At 41.6% G+C, this 16,404-nt stretch overlaps 1 protein-coding gene across 1 annotated transcript in view; it reads right to left on the reverse strand.

The window, feature by feature from the left end:
• SPTY2D1 (SPT2 chromatin protein domain containing 1) overlaps window positions 1-16,404 on the reverse strand; it is a 40,421-nt gene that overhangs the window by 12,299 nt on the left and 11,718 nt on the right. Inside the window, exons 2-4 of the mRNA XM_019519695.1 lie at window positions 5,370-5,484; window positions 2,971-4,512; window positions 439-601 (exon numbers count right to left, since the gene is read on the reverse strand). Coding sequence (XP_019375240.1) covers window positions 439-601; window positions 2,971-4,512; window positions 5,370-5,484 — 1,820 coding nt within the window. The remainder of the gene's footprint in view (window positions 1-438; window positions 602-2,970; window positions 4,513-5,369; window positions 5,485-16,404) is intronic.

A 16,404-nucleotide genomic window follows, 5' to 3' on the forward strand; every position in this document is an offset into this window, starting at 1 on the left:
AGGTAGACAGATACCACAGTGATAAGCAGAGCACACAAATTAGGATACAACAGATTTCTGATATATAGCAGGTTTTTAAGGCTGGAAAAACCTTATACAGTTATACCCATGCACATTTGAAAAATGAGTAAATACTAATACTTCTGGCAATTATGTGAATAGTAAATTGTACTGCTCCCTACAGGAGCCAGACAGGGCATGTGAAAACTGCATGACAAAGTACAGTCAGGTTTTTCTGTATTATATTAGCTCAATTGCTTCTTCAATTTCACTAAGTATTCTTGAATGAAAAATCTTCTGCCCTCTTCTAATATAGTCAATTTTCCTTCTTCCACATTAGTGTTTCAAACTTCCATCAAATCTTTCCTGTCTGAAGAAGGAAATTTAGTGAGACAACATTTTGACATCTTAAATTAATGTTAGGCCATAATTTCTCACCTTTTCCGATCATATCCAAATATTTCACGAATATGTTTTGAAATTTCTTCCTGGGAGTCCCCTTCATCTTCAATGAAATCATCCATTTCAGAATCAGAGTCATCTTCTTCATCACATATTTGCCTTTTATAACTTATTGGTGGAAGAGAAGGCCTTGGAAGACCTAAACAAGAATAAATATATGTACAACTTTAATTCATTTGTCACAAAAATGCTCCTAACTATTAAAAGGACTAACTCTTGTATTTTTGTTTCTCCCATTATGTTATCTTCTATTTTACATATTGAATGATTACAGCAGCCCGCTCTATGCAAGAGATGTTGTGCTTTGGGTACAGCTGTTTTCAATTCTGGGCCTCAGTAACTTGAAAACTTTTAATAATAAAGTATTTGGACAGTTTGGGAGTATCAGAAAGAGGAGACAGCATTTCTAAGCCAGTTGTAAAACGTAAGTTTTCCACTGATATTGCCAACTGCAACCTGGATGAGACACCAAAAGGTAATCTAAGTTTACATTCCTGTTCAATTTATGGATTTTCTAATATATTAATTTGCAATAATTCTATCCCCTTTACTTTAAGATCATTTTAAAAATTTACTTCCCAGTTCCAACTTAAGTGAATCTGCCCAAAATTAATCAATCTGTTGCAGGGCCTAATTCTTATGCAATGCTTTAAGAATCTTGATTATAAAAGGTACAATTTTAAATTTTAATTGTTAACAGGGATCCAGGTTTTCCATTTCCCACAGAAAAACAGAAACAAATTCGGATTTTCCCTTTTAACCGAGAAAAACAAACTTTTCATTTTAACGAAGAAACGTGCAAATTTTCCCCTTTTGCAAAGAGCTTTCTGCAGGTGGCAGAGTTCCAGCCTACAAGGGGCTGGGGGGAATGGGAGGAAAGTGGTCAGGCAAGGGGCAATCTGCATGTGCACATGTGTACACGCACACGGTCACCAGGCAGCCTGGAGAGCAGCTCCTTGCAGGCAAATCTGGTAGGGGGGATTGAGGCCCCCATAGGGAAGGATGGAGTTGGGCAGGGCCAGGGCTGCTGACCAGCTGGGGCAGTAAGAGGGGCTTGGGGCTCAGGGCCAGGGACTGCTCCCCACCACTGCACTCACTCCTGGGTAGGGCAAGGGGGAGGCAAGTGACCCCCAGATTTGTATGTAGGGCAGGGGCAGGCTGCCCACTGTGGGCTCAGGCACCCTGCCCTGCTGCCCACCCCTGGGGGCCTCTGCAGCCCAGCAGGTGGAAGGAACCCTGTGCAGCAGGGAAGCTGCTTTCTGCTACAAGCCCTGCATCACCATGGTGAAGCACTTCCTGCCTGCCTGGAAGCAGCAGGGGCAGTGGCACAGAGTTGAAGCCCTCACTGCTAGGCAGGCAGGAGGCACCTCATCATGGTGGCACGGGGCTTGAAGTGGCATCAAGCTTCCCCACCTGGCCCTGATCTGCTCTGCCGTGCCAGGTCCCACCTGCTGGGCCACGGAGGCCCTGGAGGGAGGGCAGCTTTGAGTCCACACCCTCCATGGGCTCGGCTCTGGCCATGCTGCCCATGGGGGAGGGAGAGCTGGCCTCCACATTCTGCTCCACCCCAGCAGTTGCTGTCTCCTGCAGGCAGCAGCCAGGACTCAGATGCTACTGCAGGGGGCTGTGGACCTGGGTCCCTGGCCCTGGAAGCTGGGAAGCCCCTCCAGCAGGGCTGGGGGCTGTGGATAGGGAGTAAGAGGTACCAGTAGGGGTGCGGGGCTGTGGAATGGGAGTGAGGGGTATGGACCTGTATCCTAGTGAGTGAAAGGGGTAGGTGGAGCTCTGGTGTTCCATGATAAAAAAACCCAAAATCAAATATAAAAATTTATAGGTACTTAGAATTTATTTTATTATAGTGATTGAGGTACTGGTAGGCTTCCAAGCTGCTTTAAAATTGTAAATACATCAATAAAACATTGTGTTCAGTTGATACCTATATATATATAGAGAGAGAGAGAGAGAGAGAGAGAGAGAGATGGATATCTCAGTGTTTCATTTTAATCATGGATTTTGAGGTTTTAAATCAGAGAATCTGTGATTTTTAAACAGAGAAGAGTAGGATCCCTGATTTTTAAGCATAATCTGACACCTTATATTAAGAAACTTCATTTGTCTTATTAGATTGAGTGCACCACCCACATGCACATCCACATCCACAATCAGGCAATATTTTATTGCTACCTGAAAATGCCTCCTTGCACTGATTCACAGTCTCACATTGTAGACGAGAGCTCACTATCTGAGACACTTCATTTCTTGAGCATGGATATTGGGTGAAAAAGCATACAAATGGCAGCAAGGTGCAAGGGAAGAAAGAGCAGCCATTTTACAATCTAACTTTCTATTTAGATAGTTACTATGGTAAAATCAGGCACATGTAGACAACTCCACCTATGGTTGCTGAAACCTCTCAACCCTAAGAGATTTATATTAAGGAGAAGTATGAAACAAGAGATACAGGTAAACTCATTTGTAACACCACAGCATTGGCAGAACATGGCATACCTTGTGGAGGAAATCCTGGTGGTCTGTGCCCTGGGGGAGGTCTCATTCCATTCAGCTGTCCGTTGCTTGGTCTTGTGATTAGATTTTTAGATGAAATTGTTTCTGATACAACAGTACACTTCAGTTTCGAAGTGATGCCTGAGCTGCTGCCTGGTCGCCCAGGTCCCACACTTGAACCACTGCCTGGCCTTCCTGGTCCGGTGCCCAGGCCACTGCCTGGTCGCCCATGTCCCATGCTTGAACCACTAGGCCTTCCAGACATTGCGCCTGAACTAATGCCTGGTCGCCCAGGTCCTGTGCTTGAACTGACACCTGGTTTTCCAAGTCCTACAGCCGAGCCACTGCCCGGTCTCCCAGGTCCTGTGCTTGAACTGACACCTGGCTTTCCAAGTCCTGTGCTTGAGCTGCTGCCTGGCCTTCCAGGTCCCATGCCAGCACTGCCACCAGACCGCCCAAGTCCCATGCTCAAACTGCTGCTTGGATGGATGGGGACTGAACTACCACCTGATCGTGCAGGTCCCATACCTGAGCTACTGCTCGGACGCCCAGTTCCTCCAGATCCTGAACTGCTGCCTGGCCGCTTTGCACTAGAGCTGGCTTCATGCTGAGAAGGTGCTGCAACTCCTTGTTTTGTATGGGCAGAAGCAGATTTTTTCACACTAGGCTCTTTAGCTGGCAGCAGTTTCTGAGTCCCATTGGCAGTTGCTTTTGAGATGAATGCATGAGAGCTTGACCCAGATTTCCCTATTCCATTGACTGGAGGTTTACTATGGCTAAAACTAGATGAGCTTTTCAAAGATCCGTTTTGTGCAGGTTTTGTTTTTTCCACTTGACTGTATTTAGAAGATGACGACGGCCTGGAGTGCTTTTCAGTAAATGCTGGTGCTCTGGATTTTTTATCTGAACAACTTATGGAAGAAAAACTGCCTTTTGAAGAGGAATGTTTATCTGCTGAAGCTTTGCTAAGTTTTGCATTCACAAGCTCTTTCTGAGAGCACACTTTTTTTGAAGAACCTGAAGCTGCTATATTCTTGATCTCTTTTTCAGGTTTCTTTTTTTCTTTCTGCATTTCCCCTTTTTTGTTTTTGCGTTCCAAAAATTCCCTTTCTCGCAATTCCTCTGCTGTCCTGGGCCGTTCTTCAATCTTTTTCACTACTTTTATTTCCACTGGTTCGTACTGTTTTTTCTCAGCCAGCCTGAGAAGATCAGTGAAGTTCATCGGGGCCACTGCACTTTTGGGAGGGGCCTTTGGTTTCGCTGTAGCTTTGGATGGTTTCTCTTCATATTCCTCAGGTTCATGCTCAGATTCAGTTTGACTGTATTCAAACTGCTCAGTTTCATCTCCTGTGGTATATTCTGCATCCGTCCCTCGGCTGACGTTTTCAGAAGTCCGCCTCTTTCTAGGCTTCTCCTCAATTGGGATGCCATTATAACCATAAAAGTTGTCCTTTGTTCGTGAAGCCATTGCTCTTGCTTTTCTGTCATGTTTCAATTCAACCCGTTTAGCTAAGAGTTCTTCTTTCCTTTTTTTTTCCTCTCGTTCTGGAAAAAAGAAAAAAAAAATCAAAGGAGTTTTCCCACGATCACTTCTGAATTTTTGAGTTGATAAATTGTAGGGGAGATGAATGTTATAGAGAACATGACCAAAGTTCAGTCAACAGTCAACATACATGATGGCCTGAAAAATCTAGGGCCAAAAGATTTAAAATCAGATTGGAATAAGTCACCACGTTTAATCTGCATGAGCATAAGACTGATGTTATAGCCACGATGATCCAGAAATTATGTGAGGCAACAATTTCTTAGGGTGTTACCTTGTATTTGACCAACTATGTAGCAGGGACAGATGGACAAGCTTTTGAAAGCAAGACATTCTTCCCTCAGGGAAAGGGGATGAGATCTAAAGAATAATGTCTGTTTAACCTTATCCTAACTATACAGTCAGTCCAATAAAAGATATCAGCCTAACAAATCCTTGCCTCTCAATTTTTTAAAGGCACAATTTTCTAAAGATGGTTGACCTGACCACCTGTCGTTTTCAGACTCGTAGTACAGTTTGTTCAACATTAAAACAGTTATCAAAACATCAGAATGGCTCCTTGTGATCTCTTCTGGTGAAAACTACTTAATACTAGACACTTTCCAAGCTGTGATGGTGAATACGTAAGTAAAGCTGTGTAAATATTTGGATTCAAAAACAGGCCATCTGCCACCCTGATGATTACTGCTCTTCAGTCAGCTCTGACTCAGCACCAGTTGTGTATGGATATCCCAAAGAAGGGAGATACACATGCTAATGTTATATATATTGGGAGCCTGAATACAGGGAAAATGTCACAAATAGTCAGTGAAAAAGTTTGCCTCCAACTGGGAACACATGAAACAACTTTAACAGGTACCTTTTTTCTTCTTTTCTTCTTCTTTCCGTCTGAGAAAAGCTTGTACTGCTGCAGACTCAACACCCCTGACTTTTGGAACCTTTTTAGGGGGGCCTACTGCCAAACTGTATCTTTTCTGCAAAGAGAAAAAAAATGTCCTAAGGAAAGTAAGGGCTTTGACTTGAATAGACGATTTTTACTAATTGGAAAAACCATAATGAATGGGAAATGTAATAATAATGCTTATTGGGCTTTAAATATACGAATGCTGAACAACGGCAAATAGTATAGCAATGAACATCAGTGGGAGCTGAGAGCTCCTGGCACCAAACAGGATCATAACCTATGTGTAGAAGCCACTCTGGGCATAAAGAGCACAGGGAACCAGAAAAGAAAAAAAGGGAACACAAGAGATGGCTGCAGAAAACTTAGATGAACAAAGAAGGGGAAATGATTCAGAGACGGGGATGAGATTGCAAAGAAGTTTAAAAGAAACACCAGCGGTCTTACAGAAACACCCAAAATAGACCCATATAAAATCCACACTCCTAGTCTAAGTAGTGGATAGGATAACCATACGCCACACAGTTAGGCAATTCCTTTTTCCATAACAAAATAGTTTACAGGCTCTCAAGTCTTGCCTGAATAAAAATGAACCTAAAGTAACTTAAACGTACTTTCATTAGTTATTCTGAATGCAGATTTGTATATGGATACTCATTTAATGTTAAGATTACTTCATCTGTTAAAAAACACCTAAACAATCCAAATTACAAAATAAGATATTCTTAATCCAAAAATCAGTGCCCACAGATTTGCATCATCATAACTAATGTTCTGAAACAAAACATATATTGTTCTTTAGTTTTCACTTGATAAAGACTGTCACTAGCAGGCTGAGTTTTCAAGTAGTGAGTGGTAGTTAAACAACAAGGAAGGAAGTGAGGAATCTTGAATTCTCTTCCCACAAATACAAAAAAGCCACTTTTAAAAAGTTAGAGAAGGAAACAGAGATCATCAGAATGTCACAGGAGGCAGAAGGGTAGCACTTGTCTTTGATGAAGCAACATTATCAGACACTTAAATTTAAGAAATTTTCCTGGCTAGCATCTAGCAGGGCTGTGTGAAACAGCACCATTTTGCCATTTCGAAGGGACAGTGTTTCATTTCATCATTTTGTTTAGTTTCAAAGCACTGTTCCGTTTCATTTAGTCAAAGCTGTTTTGACGTGTTTCGCTGTTTCACCCATAAGCTATAATGGGGAATCATGAAAATGCCTGTAACTGTCATTTTTGGCCCAATTTGGATGAAAATTGCAGCGATGGTAGCCCCTTCTGAGGGCATGAAGCCTGCCAAGTTTCAAGGAGACAGGTGCATGGGTTTCTGGGAAACTATACCTCAAACTGCTGAAAAGCAAAATTCATATCATTTACCAGCAGCAGCAGCAGCCTGCTGTCATCCTGCACACAGATCTGGGGGCCTGCACCCCCCTGGGAGGGCTGTGGGGCTTTGCCAGACTCCTCCCGGGGGCATGGGCCCCTGGATCTGCACACAGGATGACTGCATGCTGCCACTGCTGGCTGAGGCCAGTGGCAGCACCAGGCTTCCTGGTGCTCGGCATGGGTTGCACCCAGTGCCAGTCACAGCTGGCAGTCACAGCATGCTGTCACCCTGCATGCAGATGTAGGGCCCACACTGCAGCAAGCCCAGCTTCGAACCTCAAAACATTTCAAAAGTTTTGAAATGTTTTGAGCCCCCTTGTTTCATTTCAAAGCTGTTTTGAAGCCTTTTTTTTTGTTTCGATCTTGCTGTTTCAAGCTTGAAACACATTGAAGCAGCTTTGAAATGAACTCCCTGGCAACATTTTACACAAACCCAGTATCTACATAATTAAAAAAACCCAACCAAACAAAAAACCCTTTAACCAAATATTTGAGAGGCAGGAAAACTGGCCAAACATTTTAAATTGGTTTGATTACAGCCTGCTAAGTTTTAGCTTCCACTTCTGATTTATTAAGACAGTAGCACAAGAATACAGACAGTCTGGGCACTTCATATAAAAATATGAATGTATGTTAAAATAAATGTGTATTTGCTAAGATTCAAGGTTCAGAAGTTCACTTTTAATAACTGGTAGTTAAAAAAGCAGTCAAGCTCTTTCAGGAATAGCAACTGTAAGACTCCTGTAGCATCTGTTTAAAAGTCTCCTTTTAGTGATTTCTGAAATGACTCAAGGGAAAAAAACTTCAAAAACCCTACTCAATCCAACCATACTTCACTAACAAAACTTGACATGCAGCATCATTACATTAAAAAGCTTCTATAACACAAGTGCACTTACTGATGGACATCTCTACGCATAAAATGTTTCTTTACAACTAAGGCTCAACAACCCTTCCTTGAACAATTCTTACTCTCCAAAATTTTACTGCACTTACATCTTAAATAGGTGGAACTAATCATTCAAGTACTATTTAAAAGGAGTAAGGTATCTTTTAAAGTGGTTGGGGTCTTCTTTATTACAAAGACAGGTATTTTTAATATGCTATGGATTTGAATCTAAGATGAACGCTTCCCCCCCAGGAAAAAAAACCCTCATCTTGGATTCAAGTAAAAGGCAGAGGAGGGGGCAGGTGGCTGCTGCAGGTCTGACTCTGGCTGGGTCAGTGCCAGAGTCAGGCCCACAGCAGCTGCCTGCTCCCCTTTCATCTGTCCCCAACCACTTGTGTTCTGTAGCTCTCCTGCTTAATGTCAGGCATGGCTCTGGCTACATTCCCTCCCGCCTGGGTACAAAGAGCATGCAAACTCTTGTCCCTGCCCAGCCACACCATAGCATCCCAGGGAAAGAGATGCTACTGCCACGTGCTTGGAGCTTGCATGTGCTCTGTGCCCAGAAAGAAATGGAGCCAGAGCCACACCTGACAGTAAGAAACAAGGGAGGAGGGGAGAACAGGTAGGTCACAGAGGCTGCAGGGGGGAAACAATACAGGGAAGAAGCAGAGAGGAAAAGTGGTGGGGCAACAAGTAGTGGGAGCTACCTGTCCCAATTCTGCTGCTTTCCCCACTGTGGGAGTGGAGGAGACAAATTTAAGATGACCCTCTGATAATTAGATTCCAAACATGGAAAACTATAACAAATTTATACACTCTTTGCATACACAGAACCTAATTATTGGGGGATCATCATAAATTTGGTTCTTTTGGATTCAGGTAAATACAATGGGTCAAAATTGCATGTTTGAAAAATAATGTGTCCCAGGGAACCCCTCTAAAACTGGGTCCCGGACTGCACGGGGCTGTTCAGGGGATTTGACCTGGGATACGAGACATGTTAATGGACACTTTGGTTCAAATCCATCCCAGGACCTCAGCTACTGCGAATACGACCATACAGCATTCTTCAGCAGCAAAATAAGGACAGATTATTATTAATCAACCAAATCGATCACTATGATAGTCTAAGGCAGTGATTTTCAAATTCTCAAACAGGATGCTGTGGTTAGGTAGACAAACACGATTAAATCCAGAGATTTCAAATAGGAATCCATAATGTCTAAAACATGCTGACCTGATGCAGGCTTTTTGAGTTCATTGTAAAAGAACTGCTCTATTATTTTTTTTCTCAAAAAAGAAGTGAAAACTAAGAGCTGGCATTATCTGAAGTGTGACTCAAGTCTAAAAAAACCTGAAAACCACAGGTCTAAGATAGAACTACTCACCTATTCTCAGAGGAGACCTTCCAGGAAAAGATTGAAGCCTACTAATGAGGGCTGTAGGGAATTATACACTGCTGCTACCTGTTCTGTGCCTGCTTTGTGGATAATTTTATTCACAGAGCTAGTCAGACATGTTTGACAATAATAAATGTAGTTTTAGAAAACAAAATTATCCAGTCTCAAAAATGATTTTAAAAAGCATGTATGTAGAAAATGAGATGTATTCCGATACGGCTTTTAACAAGACTGCAAAAGAAACTTTTTATTTTATATTGCTAAAAGCTTCACACAGCAGGACCAAAATGCAGACTGGCCAATCACATTAAGAGAGGCTTGTAAAGAAAATTGTGTTGGGGAAGCAGTTTTTAAGCTTAGTATTGTAAATTGGCAAAGCACTCTGCTATCTGGTGAATGGGTTTGTAAAGCAGCTTTACAAGCAATCCTCCCTCAGCACCATTAGCATGGGACCTTGTGCAAGACTAAAGATGAATTTTCAAAATGAGTCTTCCCCATCAAGGAAGCCTTCTAAGATTCATTTCTATTTAATCTGAAACACGCAGCTACCAAATGCTCCCTAAACAAGTTACAGGGTTTTAGCATATAATGAATCATTACTTCTGTTTCAACAAGTATTTTGCTTAACTCTGCTCACACACACCAGAAAATTAATAAGCAGGTTTATAAACTGAGTCTTATTTGGCCCAGCGGGGGGGGGGATCAAAATGAACTACATATATGGTGCACAAAACTGTTCCAGAACCACCTATATAACTGCTTTGTATGCAGGCTATTCCAACAGCAGCTTCCTAGAAGAAACAGAAAAGATAAGCACAAACAGTCTACTCCTTACTTTATCAGTTTAGTAGCAGCTACACTAACCAGATGCCCCATACAGTTATCTGAAAGTTGGTAAAATCAACAGAGAACAAAATGTGTTCTGCCTTTAAAGTCAAGTAGGTCACATTATTCTGGAACAGCATGCTTCTCAAACTGTAAACACTAATTATTTTTGAAGGTACCTCCCCACCACAGCTCCCTGGCTGAACATTGCCAAAATGTGCAAAGCTAGCTTTGCTTGACTCGGAGTGCAAGTAAGTGAGGCCCTGGGCCTCATCCCCAGGGCCCTGGAAATCTCTCTCCTCAACTGCATGTTGTGTACCTTAAAGAAATAAAAAGGAGTCTTCCCGTCAATGATCTCTACTATTTAGAGTTTTTCTCCCCCATCCTCCTCTGAGGATTCCTTTATATATAGAGGACCTTTATTATTACCCATTTCCACAAATCCTACCTCCATCCAACATACACTCAGTCTGCTATAAGAAAGCTTGAACTAGCTCCCTTGGAAGTTGACCAGTTGTGTGAAGCAGAAAGGATTTAACAAAGTGCTTTATATCTCTACTTGCTCAGGATAAATAACTCAACTAGTTAAGCACCCCATATAGTGTACCAAGCTAAAGAAAGCTGAAAAAAAAACCAGCAGATTTTTTTTTTATGCTGAAAAAACTTTAATGTCTAAAAAGCAAAGTATCCATCTACTAGGGTGGATTTGGTAAATTTATAGTATGGAAGAAATCAAACTTTGTGTTGTGTTTTGCTATAGAATTAACAGACCCAGTCTGAGTTTATTGGAGCTCATACAAGCAATTGCAGGGAAAGATTCTAAGCAGAACTCCTCCCATCTACAAGTTACCATACCTTTTTATACCTAAGACTGTGAGAATAGACACATAATTTAAACAAAGCAACCTTGAATGACAAGAAGAGGTAGATCATTTGGTTGTCACACGTAACAGTCACTTGCTCAGCAACACATTTTGTTTTGAGAACTGTTATCACCTTGTTGATTTTAGGAAAGGGAAAAACATTTGTTCCCAAAGAACAGTAAAAGACATAATAAAGCAGAAGGGTTTTTCTTATCTTAGAATATTCTTAAACATACAGCATCAGCATCTTTTTCAATTCTTTTTTCTTCACTCTCTTTTTCTTAGTCAAGTTAGAGGCCTGGATACACTTATTTCTACAATAGCAATGTATCTGCCTTCAATACAGGAGATTTTAACATAAATATTAAACTGGCTTAGCCACCAGAAACTACATGCTTCACTGTTGCAGCTGACAAACAGCTGCAAGAGGATTACGGCCAAAGTTTTATTCTTAAAATCACCTTCTTAACGCTTTTCTCTACATAGAACTGGCACTGGGTTCCTCTGATTCATGAAGAACTTCTTTAGTGCTGATATTAAAGGGGAAGGAAGGTTAGGCTGAAAATTTCAGTTCCATAAATCTAGTGCAAAATCCAATATTGATAAAAATGTTTTTAGGTTGTGAAAACACTACTTGAATCACCACCTGCACTGCCAATTCTGAAAACCAAGACAGTGGCATTCAAAGAGCCAAAAATAGTCTATTGTAGCTGAAGACACATGAAATGCGAAACATGAACATAATAGATTAAAGAGTAGAAAGTTACGCTTGAAAAGTGACTTCAAGTGTTAACACAAGTTAATTATTCAAAACAATTATAAACTATTCCAATAAATGTCTGAACTCCTCCCCCACATAATCAAAAAGCTATATTTAAAATTGAAAAGATGCAGAACAGGAAGTCAGGAATCACTGAAATCATCACAAACTATTCATTAACCTCAAAGCTGATATTTATCTGAAAGACTTCCTTTAACAAGGTCATGAATTACATTATGCAAAACTAACCCACCATACCCACTTGTCTGAAGAGTGTGTATCACATGTTGTCACAACATGTGAACCTGCTACAACTTTTAGGAAAAAAAAATGTTTATTTATCCTACTCACAAAACATTTATCAATACCAAATTTCACTGTTCCCATCCTATTAGCCATTTTCCAGTGCTTGCCTGGGACTTTTACATAGAATTAAAGGCAGAGGAAAAAAAAAACTGAGGCAGAGAATTAAAGGCAGAGAAAGTCAGAGCCATGAACATTTTGGTCAGAACCGGTTGAAGCCTGGAGTGCAAGTATCAAATACAACTTGTGTCCAGAGAAAAAAGAAAAGCCTTCAATCCAGGCCAGCTCTTTATATTACATCATATGCTTGTTTCACAGAAGCTGTTATACCAGGACAGGTATTTCTAGGCATTGGTTTATGTGGTTAGCTGCAGCCATGTGAAGTGACTCTCACAGACTGACTTTAGATAGAGGTCAGGTTCTGTTTTCACATTAAATCATGTCCATTCCACCTATTTTTTAGGTAGCAGGTCTATAACAGCTGCATATCTAAGCCTAATTCACAATGAACTACCCATCTCTTCAATCAGTGCTGATGTAAAGGAAACACTGTTTCAATTTTGGGTGGCCTCCATGCCATCAAGTACTATGTTGTTTCAAGTCACTAATTGGGGGAAGTTATAGAACCTTTATAAGTCAAGACTGGCACTTCATTAGAAGCAAACAGAACTGATGTGAAAATATTTCAGCTTCTAATAAAGAGGTTCTTTATGGCAACAAAATACAGAGTTAGATAAAGGGCTTGGTTTTGTCAAGCTACTTTCAAGAGTATTCGTAAAATGACACTACAAGAACTTTAATATTTTAACAACATCTTCTATAAAAAGATCTGAGTACTATACAAAATGTATCTGGCCATGTGGCATCCTTCTGAGGCAGGGAAGTACCTTCTTTTCACAAACAGAAATAAAGAAACACATTAAGGGCTTAATCCTACCATCTGCTTATGTCAATGGTAAAAATTTCCCTTTGATCAGTCTGATGCATGACTAATGCACTTAGCAACTTGGACAATGTCACACTGGAAGTCTGTGCTGGATAAATACCAAAAAACCTTGCACAGCACTAAATATAACAGCCAGGTAGAAATGAAATCACAAATGTATGAAAATATGTAAACCACTCTTCTACAGTTGCTATAAAAGAATTTTAGCAACATCTAGCCAATAAGCTTGTTAGCCAAATTTATAAAAGAATGTTACATTTACTGGTAACATTAAGAAGGGCTCTTCTTTTTAAAATAATGCAAAGACCTTGTAAATGTAACATTCTCTGAATTAAACCATTGGTTAGGCCACAAGTTGCATCATTCTATTATTTCTGAGCCTGCTTTTCCCTGGGGAGACAAACAAACAGATCTATTCTTACCAGGACATGATGAAACACAAGTATTTGTAACTATGCACTATCGACAATTGTTTAAATTAAGACAAGTATTTCTCTTTTAGTAATGAGAAATTTAATTAACTTCCAGAAGCGTACTTTTCACCAAAGGGCTAATCCATAATCCCCAAACTTGTCCTTAGGACAAAGATGTTATAAAACATATCTACTTAAAATCACAACATTTAAATCTAACATACAGGAGGACTCAACCCCAGTTTTCATTCTGGGATTTCTAAATGAGTAGTTATGTCTTTCTTATTGGCATATTTGGGAGATTATTTTGAAAATAATGTTTTGGCATTACCATATTTTCCTCGCATATAACCCAAACCTCCCAAAACCAACTGAGAAAGACTGCAGTGGGTATGATACATGACAAAAAGGGCTCCCACTGGTCTGGAAATCTGGTGGTGGGGGAGGCAAAGAAGTGGTAACAAACTACTGTGGCCATTGGCAATTAAACTGCCAATGCTCTGCCCCTCCTCCCCTGCCAAATTTCTAGACCCATGGAGAGCCCCCGTCCCCAACCACATGAGATCAAACTGTCACGAGGTTGGCCCACAGCTGGAGAACTGGGTTCGATTCAGCATGCCAGACACACTAGCTCCCTTCAGAGCCAGATGCCAGGTCAGACCTGAAACATCAAGCCAAGGACCTTGGATCACATTAGGCCCAACTGCACAGCAGATTGGTCCCCATTGCTACTCCAAAGTAAGATACCCATTTGCTTCTTGAGGCCTTCCAAAAAAAGGGTGCATGTTATATTCAGCAGCATGTTATAAACAAGAAAACACAGTATCTGCCTGCCTGAATCCCAAAGTTCCTACCCCTCCTTAATGACAGCCATTAACATGACTTATGGTCCTGCTGAAGAATAATTTGGAGCCATGCTGTGCCCATGTTAGGCGAGGTTGCAGTACCTTCTCTCTCAACTGATACATGGAATATGCCAGTCTGGAACTCAGAGGCTCTAGGTCAGTGGTTCTCAACCCTCTCGGACTTGAGGCATGTGCCTCAGAAAACGCCTACATTAAATCTCTTATTTAACTATGGAAAAAGTGGCAAAGTAATTCTTCTGTGGCAAAGAAATCAAAAAGACTGTAATAGGCTAGAATCTTCTTGACACTATGGATTCCCATTGGAAAGCTGTGGGTCTATATTGTGAATCATATAGGCGTTTGGCACACCTAGCAGTGCTAATATCGTGCATGGCCCTTAAAAGCATCTCACAGCACCCTGGTGGAAAACCACCACTTGAGATTCTATTGGGTCAGTCCCCAATCCCATATACAAGGGGACTGGTGAGGAGTGAGACTGGAAGGCTTTAAAAGTTTGGAAAATCAGTGAACACTCAAAGGAAGGGAAAGGCTGAACTATAGACTTTATTTCAGAGCAAGAACTATACTGAGAACATTGAAATATCTGGGATCTGGGAGTCATTATTGACTCCAAGATGAACATGAGTCGGCAATGTGGGGAGGCGGCTAGGAAGGCCAACTGCACCTTGTCGTTCATCCACAGATGCATCTCGAGCAGGTCCAAGGAGGTGATCCTCCCCCTCTATGCGGCACTGGTCAGGCCGCAGCTGGAGTACTGCGTCCAGTTCTGGGCGCCGCACTTTAAGAGGGATGTGGACAGCATCGAGAGGGTCCAGAGGAGGGCCACTCGTATGATCAAGGGACAGCAGGGTAGGTCCTATGAGGAAAGGTTGCGGGACCTGAACCTGTTCAGCCTTCAAAAGAGAAGGCTGAGGGGGGATCTTGTGGCCTGTTATAAACTGGTTAGGGGGGATCAGCAGGCGCTGGGGGAGTCCCTGTTCCCCCGAGCGCCGCAAGGAGTGACCAGGAACAATGGTCACAAGCTGGCGGAGGGAAGGTTTAAGTTGGACATCAGGAAGCGCTACTTCACAGTCAGGGCGGCTAGGGTCTGGAACCAGCTTCCAAGTGAGGTGGTGCAGGCTCCCACCCTGGGGGTTTTTAAGAGGAGGTTGGATGACCACCTTACTGGGGTCATTTGACCCCAGTACTCTTTCCTGCCATGGCAGGGGGTCGGACTAGATGAGCTGCTCAGGTCCCTTCCGACCCTAGAAACTATGAAACTAAGTAGCATGGTTAAAGACACCAAAGCCAAAGAACACTTATGGGTATAGTCCTACTCTATTTATAACCCTTTAGAGCAGACACGACTGAATAGTTTAACTGCACAATCACATTATTTCTAAAACAAAACTTTTTGCCTGCAATTCAGACACAGCTGTGTACACAGCGTTCTTCATTATCATAAAGATGGATGGTTTTGTGTTTTAAGGAAATAAGTCCATTAACAAAGGAGCTAAACTGTCTGCAAATCTGTGGTCTCTACATGGACCAAATTTTGCGTATTAGTCTGTATTTTTTGTTCAGCAGGAACGGTCCACCTAAAAATGGCTTACTGCAAGCTTTTCATAAAACAGATTTAATATACTCTGCTAAACACAGATCCCACCAAAATGTAGTCCCAAGCATTTCAAATCAGCAGTCACTGGTGGTCTCTCTTATGTTCATCTTCCACAATTCATATGAAATGCACTGCTCCTTAGCAGATGTAAGCCACCTAAAAGACAGCACAGAAGTGTTCCTTACACAGGAAAATATGACCTAGTCAGCAAGCTGATATTACATTGCTTAATTTACATCAGTGCAGAAAAATCAAGGCTGTTTCAGTTTAGGGACATCTAAACTGTATTCTTCACTCCTCAACTAAGTCACTCAAGTAAATCCTGTTAATCCAGATACCTTTAAAGACAGGTTTAAAACTGCTTGCTACAGCAGGAGTAGGACTGCACCCCCAAATTAGTGCTCATCTCTGCCATGGAAGAGGGCAGCTGTTCCAACAATGTCACACTATACCAGTGGGGGCAAACCTTTCTGGCAGGCATGCCACAAATTGGTCCTGCAACCTCCTCAAATGCTTCCTCCTCCTCTACTTTCTCTTCTTTCTTCCTGCAAAACCTTCATCTTCTTTCTGTCTACTTCCTTCTTCTGATATGGCTCTTCATAAAATCTCATTGCCTCCAACACCTGTTACTTTGAATTACCAAGATATTAAATCAAGAGCAAAACTTTATAAAGGGCGATAAGGCAAAATGCCACGTTTATTGATTACATGAATTAGACATAGAGGTTCGGACACACCACTTATACAGACAC

The sequence above is a fragment of the Gavialis gangeticus genome, unplaced genomic scaffold (genome assembly GCF_001723915.1).
Source record: "Gavialis gangeticus isolate Ggan-Ray unplaced genomic scaffold, GavGan_comp1, whole genome shotgun sequence".
In the NCBI taxonomy this organism is placed as follows: Eukaryota; Metazoa; Chordata; order Crocodylia; family Gavialidae; genus Gavialis; species Gavialis gangeticus.